Here is a 14,901-nt window from a genome sequence, read left to right as displayed (position 1 = left end):
CCCTGGGAGTGTTTGATGGGACAGTGTAGAGGGAGCTTTACTCTGTATCTAACCCCGTGCTGTACCTGCCCTGGGAGTGTTTGATGATACAGTGTAGAGGGAGCTTTACTCTGTATCTAGCCCCATGCTGTACCTGCCCTGGGAGTGTTTGATGGGACAGTGTGGAGGGAGCTTTACTCTGTATCTAACCCCGTGCTGTACCTGCCCTGGGAGTGTGTGATGGGACAGTGTAGAGGGAGCTTTACTCTGTATCTAACCCATGCTGTACCTGCCCTGGGAGTGTTTGATGGGACAGTGTAGAGGGAGCTTTACTCTGTATCTAACCCCCTGTACCTGCCCTGGGAGTGTTTGATGGGACAGTGTAGAGGGAGCTTTACTCTGTATCTAACCCGTGCTGTACCTGCCCTGGGAGTGTTTGATGGGACAGTGTAGAGGGAGCTTTACTCTGTATCTAGCCCCATGCTGTACTTGCCCTGGGAGTGTTTGATGGGACAGTGTGGAGGGAGCTTTACTCTGTATCTAACCCCGTGCTGTACCTGCCCTGGGAGTGTTTGATGGGACAGTGTAGAGGGAGCTTTACTCTGTATCTAACCCGTGTTGTACCTGTCCTGGGAGTGTTTGATGGGACAGTGTAGAGGGAGCTTTACTCTGTATCTTACCCGCTGTACCTGCCCTGGGAGTGTTTGATGGGACAGTGTAGAGAGAGCTTTACTCTGTATCTAACCCCCTGTACCTGCCCTGGGAGTGTTTGATGGGACAGTGTAGAGGGAGCTTTACTCTGTATCTAACCCGTGCTGTACCTGCCCTGGGAGTGTTTGATGGGACAGTGTAGAGGGAGCTTTACTCTGTATCTAGCCCCATGCTGTACCTGCCCTGGGAGTGTTTGATGGGACAGTGTAGAGGGAGCTTTACTCTGTATCTAGCCCCATGCTGTACCTGCCCTGGGAGTGTTTGATGGGACAATGTAGAGGGAGCTTTACTCTGTATCTAACCCCGTGCTGTACCTGCCCTGGGAGTGTTTGATGGGACAGTGTAGAGGGAGCTTTACTCTGTATCTAGCCCCATGCTGTACCTGCCCTGGGAGTGTTTGATGGGACAGTGTGGAGGGAGCTTTACTCTGTATCTAACCCCGTGCTGTACCTGCCCTGGGAGTGTGTGATGGGACAGTGTAGAGGGAGCTTTACTCTGTATCTAACCCATGCTGTACCTGCCCTGGGAGTGTTTGATGGGACAGTGTAGAGGGAGCTTTACTCTGTATCTAACCCCCTGTACCTGCCCTGGGAGTGTTTGATGGGACAGTGCAGAGGGAGCTTTACTCTGTATCTAACCCGTGCTATACCTGCCCTGGGAGTGTTTGATGGGACAGTGTAGAGGGAGCTTTACTCTGTATCTAGCCCCATGCTGCACCTGCCCTGGGAGTGTTTGATGGGACAGTGTGGAGGGAGCTTTACTCTGTATCTAACCCCGTGCTGTACCTGCCCTGGGAGTGTGTGATGGGACAGTGTAGAGGGAGCTTTACTCTGTATCTAACCCCCTGTACCTGCCCTGGGAGTGTTTGATGGGACAGTGTAGAGGGAGCTTTACTCTGTATCTAACCCGTGCTGTACCTGTCCTGGGAGTGTTTGATGGGACAGTGTAGAGGGAGCTTTACTCTGTATCTTACCCCCTGTACCTGCCCTGGGAGTGTTTGATGGGACAGTGCAGAGGGAGCTTTACTCTGTATCTAACCCGTGCTGTACCTGCCCTGGGAGTGTTTGATGGGACAGTGTAGAGGGAGCTTTACTCTGTATCTAACCCCGTGCTGTATCTGCCCTGGGAGTGTTTGATGGGACAGTGTAGAGGGAGCTTTACTCTGTATCTAACCCCCTGTACCTGCCCTGGGAGTGTTTGATGGGACAGTGTAGAGGGAGCTTTACTCTGTATCTAACCCGTGCTGTACCTCCCCTGCGAGTGTTTGATGGGACAGTGTAGAGGGAGCTTTATTCTGTATCTAACCCCGTGCTGTACCTGCCCTGGGAGTGTTTGATGGGACAGTGTAGAGGGAGCTTTACTCTGTATCTAACCCCCTGTACCTGCCCTGGGAGTGTTTGATGGGACAGTGTAGAGGGAGCTTTACTCTGTATCTAACCCGTGCTGTACCTGCCCTGCGAGTGTTTGATGGGACAGTGTAGAGGGAGCTTTACTCTGTATCTAACCCCCTGTACCTGCCCTGGGAGTGTTTGATGGGACAGTGTGGAGGGAGCTTTACTCTGTATCTAACCCCGTGCTGTACCTGCCCTGGGAGTGTTTGATGGGACAGTGTAGAGGGAGCTTTACTCTGTATCTAACCCCCTGTACCTGCCCTGGGAGTGTTTGATGGGACAGTGTAGATAGAGCTTTACTCTGTATCTAACCCCATGCTGTACCTGCCCTGCGAGTGTTTGATGGGACAGTGTAGAGTGAGCTTTACTCTGTATCTAACCCCATGCTGTACCTGCCCTGCGAGTGTTTGATGGGACAGTGTAGAGGGAGCTTTATTCTCTATCTAACCCCGTGCTGTATCTGCCCTGGGAGTGTTTGATGGGACAGTGTAGAGGGAGCTTTACTCTGTATCTAACCCCCTGTACCTGCCCTGCGAGTGTTTGATGGGACAGTGTAGAGGGAGCTTTACTCTGTATCTAACCCGTGCTGTACCTGCCCTGCGAGTGTTTGATGGGACAGTGTAGAGGGAGCTTTACTCTGTATCTAACCCCATGCTGTACCTGCCCTGCGAGTGTTTGATGGGACAGTGTAGAGGGAGCTTTATTCTCTATCTAACCCCGTGCTGTATCTGCCCTGGGAGTGTTTGATGGGACAGTGTAGAGGGAGCTTTACTCTGTATCTAACCCCCTGTACCTGCCCTGGGAGTGTTTGATGGGACAGTGTAGAGGGAGCTTTACTCTGTATCTAACTCCGTGCTGTACCTGCCCTGGGAGTGTTTGATGGGACAGTGTAGAGGAGCTTTACTCTGTATCTAACCCGTCCTGTACCTGCCCTGGGAGTGTTTGATGGGACAGTGTAGAGGGAGCTTTACTCTGTATCTAACCCCGTGCTGTATCTGCCCTGCGAGTGTTTGATGGGACAGTGTAGAGGGAGCTTTACTCTGTATCTAACCCCGTGCTGTACCTGCCCTGGGAGTGTTTGATGGGACAGTGTAGAGGGAGCTTTACTCTGTATCTAACCCTGTGCTGTACCTGCCCTGGGAGTGTTTGATGGGACAGTGTGGAGGGAGCTTTACTCTGTATCTAACCCTGTGCTGTACCTGCCCTGGGAGTGTTTGATGGGACAGTGTAGAGAGAGCTTTACTCTGTATCTAACCCATGCTGTCCCTGCCCTGGGAGTGTTTGATGGGACAGTGTAGAGGGAGCTTTACTCTGTATCTAACCCCCTGTACCTGCCCTGGGCGTGTTTGATGGGACAGTGTAGAGGGAGCTTTACTCTGTATGTAACTCATGCTGTCCCTGCCCTGGGAGTGTTTGATGGGACAGCGTAGAGGGAGCTTTACTCTGTGTCTAACTCCCTGTACCTGGCCTGGGAGTGTTTGATGGGACAGTGTGGGGGGAGCTTTACTCTGAATCTAACCCCGTGTTGTACCTGCCCTGGGAGTGTTTGATGGGACAGTAAAGAAGAAGTTTTACTCTGTATCTAACCCCATGTATCTGCCCTGGGAGTGTTTGATGGGACAGTGTAGAGGGAGCTTTACTCTGTATCTAATCCCGTGCTGTACCTGACCTAGGAGTGTTTGATAGGACAGTGTAGAGGGAGCTTTACTCTGTATCTAACCCCGTGCCGTACCTGCCCTGGGAGTGTTTGATGGGACAGTGTGGGGGGAGCTTTACTCTGAATCTAACCCCGTGTTGTACCTGGCCTGGGAGTGTTTGATGGGACAGTAAAGAAGAAGTTTTACTCTGTATCTAACCCCATGTATCTGCCCTGGGAGTGTTTGATGGGACAGTGTAGAGGGAGCTCTACTCTGTATCTAATCCCGTGCTGTACCTGCCCTGGGAGTGTTTGATAGGACAGTGTAGAGGGAGCTTTACTCTGTATCTAACCCCGTGCTGTACCTGCCCTGGGAGTGTTTGATGGGACAGTGTAGAGGGAACTTTACTCTGTATCTAACCCCGTGCTTTACCTGCCCTGGGAGTGTTTGATGGGACAGTGTAGAGGGAGCTTTACTCTGTATCTAACCCCCTGTACCTGCCCTGGGAGTGTTTGATGGGACAGTGTAGAGGGAGCTTTACTCTGTATCTAACCCCCTGTACCTGCCCTGGGAGTGTTTGATGGGACAGTGTAGAGGGAGCTTTACTCTGTATCTAACCCGTGCTGTACCTGCCCTGGGAGTGTTTGATGGGACAGTGTAGAGGGAGCTTTACTCTGTATCTAACCCCGTGCTGTACCTGCCCTGGGAGTGTTTGATGGGACAGTGTAGAGGGAGCTTTACTCTGTATCTAACCCCCTGTACCTGCCCTGGGAGTGTTTGATGGGACAGTGTAGAGGGAGCTTTACTCTGTATCTAACCCCGTGCTGTACCTGCCCTGGGAGTGTTTGATGATACAGTGTAGAGGGAGCTTTACTCTGTATCTAGCCCCATGCTGTACCTACCCTGGGAGTGTTTGATGGGACAGTGTGGAGGGAGCTTTACTCTGTATCTAACCCCGTGCTGTAGCTGACCTGGGAGTGTGTGATGGGACAGTGTAGAGGGAGCTTTATTCTGTATCTAACCCCGTGCTGTACCTGCCCTGGGAGTGTTTGATGGGACAGTGTAGAGGGAGCTTTACTCTGTATCTAACCCCCTGTACCTGCCCTGGGAGTGTTTGATGGGACAGTGTAGAGGGAGCTTTACTCTGTATCTAACCCGTGCTGTACCTGCCCTGCGAGTGTTTGATGGGACAGTGTAGAGGGAGCTTTACTCTGTATCTAACCCGTGCTGTACCTGCCCTGCGAGTGTTTGATGGGACAGTGTAGAGGGAGCTTTACTCTGTATCTAACCCCATGCTGTACCTGCCCTGCGAGTGTTTGATGGGACAGTGTAGAGGGAGCTTTATTCTCTATCTAACCCCGTGCTGTATCTGCCCTGGGAGTGTTTGATGGGACAGTGTAGAGGGAGCTTTACTCTGTATCTAACCCCCTGTACCTGCCCTGGGAGTGTTTGATGGGACAGTGTAGAAGGAGCTTTACTCTGTATCTAACCCGTGCTGTACCTCCCCTGCGAGTGTTTGATGGGACAGTGTAGAGGGAGCTTTATTCTGTATCTAACCCCGTGCTGTACCTGCCCTGGGAGTGTTTGATGGGACAGTGTAGAGGGAGCTTTACTCTGTATCTAACCCCCTGTACCTGCCCTGGGAGTGTTTGATGGGACAGTGTAGAGGGAGCTTTACTCTGTATCTAACCCGTGCTGTACCTGCCCTGCGAGTGTTTGATGGGACAGTGTAGAGGGAGCTTTACTCTGTATCTAACCCCCTGTACCTGCCCTGGGAGTGTTTGATGGGACAGTGTGGAGGGAGCTTTACTCTGTATCTAACCCCGTGCTGTACCTGCCCTGGGAGTGTTTGATGGGACAGTGTAGAGGGAGCTTTACTCTGTATCTAACCCCCTGTACCTGCCCTGGGAGTGTTTGATGGGACAGTGTAGATAGAGCTTTACTCTGTATCTAACCCCATGCTGTACCTGCCCTGCGAGTGTTTGATGGGACAGTGTAGAGTGAGCTTTACTCTGTATCTAACCCCATGCTGTACCTGCCCTGCGAGTGTTTGATGGGACAGTGTAGATGGAGCTTTATTCTCTATCTAACCCCGTGCTGTATCTGCCCTGGGAGTGTTTGATGGGACAGTGTAGAGGGAGCTTTACTCTGTATCTAACCCCCTGTACCTGACCTGCGAGTGTTTGATGGGACAGTGTAGAGGGAGCTTTACTCTGTATCTAACCCGTGCTGTACCTGCCCTGCGAGTGTTTGATGGGACAGTGTAGAGGGAGCTTTACTCTGTATCTAACCCCATGCTGTACCTGCCCTGCGAGTGTTTGATGGGACAGTGTAGAGGGAGCTTTATTCTCTATCTAACCCCGTGCTGTATCTGCCCTGGGAGTGTTTGATGGGACAGTGTAGAGGGAGCTTTACTCTGTATCTAACCCCCTGTACCTGCCCTGGGAGTGTTTGATGGGACAGTGTCGAGGGAGCTTTACTCTGTATCTAACTCCGTGCTGTACCTGCCCTGGGAGTGTTTGATGGGACAGTGTAGAGGAGCTTTACTCTGTATCTAACCCGTCCTGTACCTGCCCTGGGAGTGTTTGATGGGACAGTGTAGAGGGAGCTTTACTCTGTATCTAACCCCGTGCTGTATCTGCCCTGCGAGTGTTTGATGGGACAGTGTAGAGGGAGCTTTACTCTGTATCTAACCCCGTGCTGTACCTGCCCTGGGAGTGTTTGATGGGACAGTGTAGAGGGAGCTTTACTCTGTATCTAACCCTGTGCTGTACCTGCCCTGGGAGTGTTTGATGGGACAGTGTGGAGGGAGCTTTACTCTGTATCGAACCCTGTGCTGTACCTGCCCTGGGAGTGTTTGATGGGACAGTGTAGAGAGAGCTTTACTCTGTATCTAACCCATGCTGTCCCTGCCCTGGGAGTGTTTGATGGGACAGTGTAGAGGGAGCTTTACTCTGTATCTAACCCCCTGTACCTGCCCTGGGCGTGTTTGATGGGACAGTGTAGAGGGAGCTTTACTCTGTATGTAACTCATGCTGTCCCTGCCCTGGGAGTGTTTGATGGGACAGCGTAGAGGGAGCTTTACTCTGTGTCTAACTCCCTGTACCTGGCCTGGGAGTGTTTGATGGGACAGTGTGGGGGGAGCTTTACTCTGAATCTAACCCCGTGTTGTACCTGCCCTGGGAGTGTTTGATGGGACAGTAAAGAAGAAGTTTTACTCTGTATCTAACCCCATGTATCTGCCCTGGGAGTGTTTGATGGGACAGTGTAGAGGGAGCTTTACTCTGTATCTAATCCCGTGCTGTACCTGACCTAGGAGTGTTTGATAGGACAGTGTAGAGGGAGCTTTACTCTGTATCTAACCCCGTGCCGTACCTGCCCTGGGAGTGTTTGATGGGACAGTGTGGGGGGAGCTTTACTCTGAATCTAACCCCGTGTTGTACCTGGCCTGGGAGTGTTTGATGGGACAGTAAAGAAGAAGTTTTACTCTGTATCTAACCCCATGTATCTGCCCTGGGAGTGTTTGATGGGACAGTGTAGAGGGAGCTCTACTCTGTATCTAATCCCGTGCTGTACCTGCCCTGGGAGTGTTTGATAGGACAGTGTAGAGGGAGCTTTACTCTGTATCTAACCCCGTGCTGTACCTGCCCTGGGAGTGTTTGATGGGACAGTGTAGAGGGAACTTTACTCTGTATCTAACCCCGTGCTTTACCTGCCCTGGGAGTGTTTGATGGGACAGTGTAGAGGGAGCTTTACTCTGTATCTAACCCGTGCTGTGCCTGCCCTGGGAGTGTTTGATGGGACAGTGTAGAGGGAGCTTTACTCTGTATCTAACCCATGCTGTACCTGCCCTGGGAGTGTTTGATGGGACAATGTAAGAACATAATACCATAAGAAATAGGAGCAGAAGCAGGCCATTTGGCCCCTTGATCCTGCTCCGCCATTCAATAAGATCATGGTTGATCTGACCATGGACTCAGCTCCACTTCCTGTCCGCTCCCCATAACCCTTTATTCCCTTATCGCTCAAAAATCTGTCTATCTCGGCCTTAAATATATTCAATGACCCAGCCTCCACAGCTCTCTCGGGCAGAGAATTCCACAGATTTACAACCCTCTGAGAGAAGAAATTTCTCCTCAACTCAGTTTTAAATGGGCAGCCCCTTATTCTGAGACTATGTCCACTAGTTTTAGTTTCCCCTATGAGTGGAAATATCCTTTCTGCAACCACCTTGTCGAGCCCTCTCATTATCTTATATGTTTCGATAAGATCACCTCTCATTCTTCTGAACTCCAATGAGTATAGGCCCAACCTACTCAACCTATCTTCATAAGTCAACCCCTCATCTCCGGAATCAACCTAGTGAACCTTCTCTGAACAGCCTTCAATGCAAGTATATTCTTCCTTAAATACGGAGACCAAAACTGTACGCAGTACTCCAGGTGTGGCCTCACCAATACGCTGTACAGTTGTAGCAGGACTTCTCTGTTTTTATACTCCATCCCCCTTGCAATAAAGGCCAACATTCCATTTGCTTTCCTGATCACTTGCTGTACCTGCATACTAACTTTTTGCGTTTCATGCACAAGAACCTCCAGCTCTCTCTGTACTGCAGCACTTTGCAAGTTTTCTCCATTTAAATTCTAATTTGCTTTTCTATTATTTCTGCCAAAGTGGATAACCTCACATTTTCCCACATTATACTCCATCTGCCAATTTTTTGCCCTCATTTAGTATGTCTATATCCCTTTGGAGATTTTTTTGTCCTCCTCACAATTTGCTTTCTCACCTATCTTTTGTATCATCAGCCAACTTGACTACATTACACTCGGTCCCTTCATCCAAGTCATCAGTATACATTGTAAATAGTTGAGGTCCCAACACCGATCCCTGCTGCACCCCACTAGCCACTGTTTGCCAACCGGAAAGTGACCCATTTATCCCGACTCTCTGTTTTCTGTAAGTTAGCCAATCCTCTATCCATGCTAATATATTACCCCCACCCCGTGAGCTTTTATCTTGTGCAGTAACCTCTTATGTGGCACCTTATCGAATACCTTCTGGAAGTCCAAAAACACCACATCCACTGGTTCTCCCTTATTCATCCTGCTCGTTACATCGTCAAAGAACCGCAACAAATTTGTCAAACATGATTTCCCTTTCATAAAACCATGCTGACTCTGCTTAATTGAATTATAAAAACATAAGAAATAGGAGCAGGAGTAGGCCATACGGCCCCTCGAGCCTGCTCTGCCATTTAATACGATCATGGTTGATCCGATCATGGACTCAGGTCCACTTCCCTGCCCGCTCCCGATAACCCCTTAATCCCTTATCGGTTAAGAAACTGTCTATCTCTGTCTTAAATTTATTCAATGTCCCGGCTTCCACAGCTCTCTGAGGCAGCGAATACCACAGATTTACAACCCTCTGAGAGAAGAAATTTCTCCTCATCTCAGTTTTAAATGGGCGGCCCCTTATTCTAAGATTATGCCCCCTAGTTCTAATCTCCCCCATCAGTGGAAACATCCTCTCTGCATCCACCTTGTCAAGCCCCCTCATAATCTTATACGTTTCGATAAGATCACCTCTCATTCTTCTGAATTCCAATGAGTAGAGGCCCAACCTCCTCAACCTTTCCTCATAAGTCAACCCCCTCATCCCCGGAATCAACCTCTGCTTTTCCAAATGTCCTGCTACTGGTTCCTTAATAATGGACTCCAGCATTGTCCCAGTTTCCTGCTTTTTGTCTGCCTCCTTTTTTAAATCGGGGGGTTACATTTGCAGTTTTCCAATCCGCTGGGACCGCCCAAGAATCCAGGAAATTTTGGTCGATTACAAACAATGCATCCACTATCTCCGCAGCCACTTCTTTTAAAACCCGAGGATATAAGCTATCAGGGGACTTGTCCCACCTTTAAGAACATAAGAAATAGGAGCAGGAGTAGGCCATGTGGCCCCTTGATCCTGCTCTGCCATTTAATACGATCATGGTTAATCCGATCATGGACTCACTTCCCTGCCCGCTCCCGATAACCCCTTAATCCCTTATCGGTTAAGAAACTGTCTATCTCTGTCTTAAATTTATTCAATGTCACAGGTTATGCAACTCTCTGAGGCAGCGAATTCCACAGATTTACAGCCCACTGAGAGAAGAAATTCCTCCTCATCTCAGTTTTAAATGGGCGGCCTCTTATTCTAAGATTATTCCCATTATTTTGCCAAGTACTACTTCTTTAGTGATAGTGATTGTATTAAGTTTATCTCTCTCTATAGCCCCTTGATTATTCACTATTGGGATGGTTTTAGTGTCTTCTGCCGTGAAGACCAATACAAAATATTTGTTCAATGTCTCTGCCATTTCCCTGTTCTCCATTATTAATTCCACAGTCTCATCCTCCAGGGGACCAACATTTACTTTAGCCACTCTTTTCCTTTTTATGTACCTGTAGAAACTCTTACTATCTGTTTTTATATTCCGTAGCGGGAGCTTTAGTGTATCTAACCCGTGCTGTACCTGCCCTGGGATTGTTTGATGGGACAGTGTAGAGGGAGCTTTACTCTGTATCTAACCCCCTGTACCTGCCCTGGGAGTGTTTGATGGGACAGTGTAGAGGGAGCTTTACTCTGTATCTAACCCCCTGTACCTGCCCTGGGAGTGTTTGATGGGACAGTGTAGAGGGAGCTTTACTCTGTATCTAACCCCCTGTACCTGCCCTGGGAGTGTTTGATGGGACAGTGTAGAGGGAGATTTACTCTGTATCTAACCCCGTGCTGTACCTGCCCTGGGATTGTTTGATGGAACAGTGTAGAGGGAGCTTTACTCTGTATCTAACCCCCTGTACCTGCCCTGGGAGTGTTTGATGGGACAGTGTAGAGAGTGCTTTACTCTGTATCTAACCCCGTGCTGTACCTGCCCTGGGATTGTTTGATGGAACAGTGTAGAGGGAGCTTTACTCTGTATCTAACCCCCTGTACCTGCCCTGGGAGTGTTTGATGGGACAGTGTAGAGAGTGCTTTACTCTGTATCTAACCCCGTGCTGTACCTGCCCTGGAATTGTTTGATGGGACAGTGTAGAGAGTGCTTTACTCTGTATCTAACCCCGTGCTGTACCTGCCCTGGGATTGTTTGATGGGACAGTGTAGAGGGAGCTTTACTCTGTATCTAACCCCGTGCTGTACCTGTCCTGGGAGTGTTTGATGGGACAGTGTAGAGGGAGCTTTACTCTGTATCTAACCCCCTGTACCTGCCCTGGGAGTGTTTGATGGGACAGTGTAGAGGGAGCTTTACTCTGTATCTAACCCTGTGCTGTGGGTTGGTAGTGTTGAGGTATGAGGGGAGAAGTTGGGTTGGTGGATTATATTGTTGTAAATGGACAGGTTGTTGGGCCTAATGGTCTCCTTGTGATGCTGAAATTCTTGCTGATAGCACAGGGAGTTTAGACCTGCCTCGGAATCTCCCGCACTCTGGGATTTAGAGGGTGCAAGATTGGGAATCTGCGATTGATGGATAAAGGGGGAGCAGGTCTGCGGCGGCAGTGAATGATCCGCTGGTAGCGATTCATGTATTTCTGTTTTTGTTTTTCTCGGGACAGGGCACTGTGGACGTGGGGATGATCGACTCAGTGTGTGCCTCTGATAACCCTGACAGGTAAAGCTCAGTGTCACAGGAACAGGAGGAAGCCATTCAGCCCCTCGAGCCTGTTACACAGGAACAGGAGGAAGCCATTCAGCCCCTCGAGCCTGTTACACAGGAACAGGAGGAGGCCATTCAGCCCCTCGAGCCTGTTACACAGGAACAGGAGGAAGCCATTCACCCCTCGAGCCTGTTACACAGGAACAGGAGGAGGCCATTCAGCCCCTCGAGCCTGTTACACAGGAACAGGAGGAAGCCATTCACCCCTCGAGCCTGTTACACAGGAACAGGAGGAGGCCATTCAGCCCCTCGAGCCTGTTACACAGGAACAAGAGGAGGCCATTCAGCCCCTCGAGCCTGTTACACAGGAACAGGAGGAGGCCATTCAGCCCCTCGAGCCTGTTACACAGGAACAAGAGGAGGCCATTCAGCCCCTCGAGCCTGTGACACAGGAACAGGAGGAGGCCATTCAGCCCCTCGAGCCTGTTACACAGGAACAGGAGGAAGCCTTTCAGCCCCTCGAGCCTGTGACACAGGAACAGGAGGAGGCCATTCAGCCCCTCGAGCCTGTGACACAGGAACAGGAGGAGGCCATTCAGCCCCTCGAGCCTGTTACACAGGAACAGGAGGAAGCCTTTCAGCCCCTCGAGCCTGTGACACAGGAACAGGAGGAGGCCATTCAGCCCCTCGAGCCTGTGACACAGGAACAAGAAGAGGCCATTCAGCCCCTCGAGCCTGTGACACAGGAACAGGAGGAGGCCATTCAGCCCCTCGAGCCTGTGACACAGGAACAGGAGGAGGCCATTCAGCCCCTCGAGCCTGTTACACAGGAACAGGAGGAGGCCATTCAGCCCCTCGAGCCTGTTACACAGGAACAGGAGGAGGCTATTCAGTCCCTCGAGCCTGTGACACAGGAACAGGAGGAGGCCATTCAGCCCCTCGAGCCTGTTACACAGGAACAGGAGGAGGCTATTCAGTCCCTCGAGCCTGTTACACAGGAGCAGGAGGAGGCCATTCAGTCCCTCGAGCCTGTTACACAGGAACAGGAGGAGGCCATTCAGCTCCTCGAGCCTGTTACACAGGAACAGGAGGAGGTTATTCAGCCCCTCAAGCCTGTTACACAGGAACAGGAGGAGGCCATTCAGTCCCTTGAGCCTGTTGCACAGGAACAGGAGGAGGCCATTCAGTCCCTCGAGCCTGTTACACAGGAACAGGAGGAGGCCATTCAGTCCCTCGAGCCTGTTACACAGGAACAAGAGGAGGCCATTCAGCCCCTCGAGCCTGTTACACAGGAACAGGAGGAGACCATTCAGTCCCTTGAGCCTGTTGCACAGGAACAGGAGGAGGCCATTCAGCCGCTCGACAGGAACAGGAGGAGGTCATTCTTGTATCACTGAAACATAAGAACATAAGAAATAGGAGCCGGAGTAGGCCATACGGCCCCTCGAGCCTGCTCCGCCATTCAATAAGATCATGGCTGATCTGATCAGGGACTCAGCTCCAATTCCCTGCCCGCTCCCCATAACCCTTTGCTCCCTTATCGCTTAAAAATCTGTCTATGTCCGCCTTAAATATATTCAATGACCCAGCCTCCACAGCTCTCTGGGGCAGAGAATTCCACAGATTTACAACCCTCAGGGAACAAATTCCTCCTCATCTCAATTTTAAATGGGCGGCCCCTAATTCTGAGATTAGTCCCCCTAGTTCTAATCTCGCCCACCAGTGGAAACATCCTCTCTGCATCCACCTTGTCAAGCCCCCTCATAATCTTATACATTTCGATAAGATCACCTCTCATTCTTCTGAACTGCAATGTGTATAGACCTACTTAACCTATCTTCATAAGTCAATCCCCTCATCTCCGCAATCAACTGAGTGAACTTTCTCTGAACTGCCTCCAATGCAAGTATATCCTTCCTTAAATATGGAGACCTTAACTGTACGCGATACCGCAACAGTCCGCCTTCCTTTCACTGTGAAATACGATACAGTGCATTCACTGAACAAGTCTGCCATTTCCTTATTGTCGATGATAGTCTCACCTGCATCTGTCTGTCATGGATCAGCATTCCCCATCCCACGCTCTCTCGCTTAATGTATTGTGTGGTGGAAACCTGTACCCCAGTGAAAGTGAGCAGCTTCAGGAGAGGAGGGGGAAGAAGGGGAGGTGGGGAGAGGAAGAGGTGGGGAGGGAGGGCAGGGGGAGTGGGGAGGTGGGGGAGGGAGTGCAGGGGGAGCGGAGAGGTGGGGGAGGGAGGGCAGGGGGAGTGGGGAGTAGGGAGGGAGTGCAGGGGGAGCGGAGAGGTGGGGGAGGGGGGCAGAGGGAGGGGGGAGTGGGGAGGGAATACAGGGTGAGCAGGGAGTAGGGAGGGAGTGCAGGGGGAGCGGGGAGGGAGGGCAGGGGGAGCAGGGAGGTGGGGGAGGGAGGGCAGGGGGAGCGGGGAGGTGAGGGAGGGAGTCCTGGGGGAGCGGGGAGGTGGGGGAGGGAGGGCGGGGGAGCGGGGAGGTGGGGGAGGGAGGGCAGGGGGAGCGGGGAGTAGGGAGGGAGTGCAGGGGGAGTGGGGAGGTGGGGGAGGGGGAGCGGGGAGGTGGGGGAGGGAGAGCAGGGGGAGCGGGGAGGAGGGGGAGGGGGGCAGGGGAGCGGGGAGGTAGGGGAGGGAGTGCAGGGGGAGTGGGGAGGTGGGGGAGGGAGTGCAGGGGGAGCGGGGAGGTGGAGGAGGAGCGGGGAGGTGGGGGAGGGAGGGCAGGGGGAGCAGGGAGGTGGAGGAGGGGGAGCGGGGAGGTGGTGGAGGGAGGGGGGAGTGGGGAGGGAGTGCAGGGGGAATAGGTAGGCGGGGAGGGCAGGGGGAGCGGGGAGGTGTGAGGGGGGGCAGGGGATGTGGGCAGGGGGGAGCGGAGAGGTGAAGGAGGGGGAGCGGGGAGTTGGGGGAGGGAGGGGGGAGTGGGGAGGGTGTGCAGGGGGAATAGGTAGGCGGGGAGGGCAGGGGTGGGCAAGGGGAGCGGGGAGGTGTGAGGGGGCAGGGGGAGGTGGGGAGCGGGGAGCGGGAGATGGGGAGGTGAAGCTCCTTTTTAAAGAGGATTTGTATTTTTAGGCCAAACTCGTTTCTGATAATCACGGCGACGCGGGTGATTCATTGTAACTCGGACATTCCTGAGGAGATGCATCACTGGATATCACTGCTCCAGAAACCCAAGGGAGATGCCATCATCGATGGACAAGAGTTCCTCGTTCGCGGTAAGTGTGTGAGGGTCATTGAGCAGGGGAAGGGAGGGAGAAGGTGAGAGTGAGGGGGTCCCCAGGACTGTGAGGGCTGATCACTGAGACATGCGCCGTGCCCCGTCATTAGGGTCACAGCCTGCGTCCTGCCCCCTCTCCAACCCCATCCCCTCTCACCCCCTCTCCCCATCCCCTCTCACCCCCTCTCTCCATCCCCTCTCCCCCTCTCCCCATCCCCTCTCTACCCCCTCTCTAACCCCTCTCCCCATCCCCTCTCTACCCCCTCTCTAACCCCTCTCCCCATCCCCTCTCACCCCCTCTCTCCATCCC

At 52.0% G+C, this 14,901-nt stretch overlaps 1 protein-coding gene across 1 annotated transcript in view; it reads left to right on the top strand.

The window, feature by feature from the left end:
- LOC139260446 (unconventional myosin-X-like) overlaps positions 1–14,901 on the top strand; it is a 204,319-nt gene that overhangs the window by 189,160 nt on the left and 258 nt on the right. Inside the window, exons 30-31 of the mRNA XM_070877008.1 lie at positions 11,314–11,369; positions 14,447–14,589. Coding sequence (XP_070733109.1) covers positions 11,314–11,369; positions 14,447–14,589 — 199 coding nt within the window. The remainder of the gene's footprint in view (positions 1–11,313; positions 11,370–14,446; positions 14,590–14,901) is intronic.

The sequence above is a fragment of the Pristiophorus japonicus genome, chromosome 3 (assembly GCF_044704955.1).
Source record: "Pristiophorus japonicus isolate sPriJap1 chromosome 3, sPriJap1.hap1, whole genome shotgun sequence".
In the NCBI taxonomy this organism is placed as follows: Eukaryota; Metazoa; Chordata; class Chondrichthyes; family Pristiophoridae; genus Pristiophorus; species Pristiophorus japonicus.
Note: the sequence above shows the minus strand (reverse complement) of the source record. Positions and strands in the feature narration are given on the sequence as shown.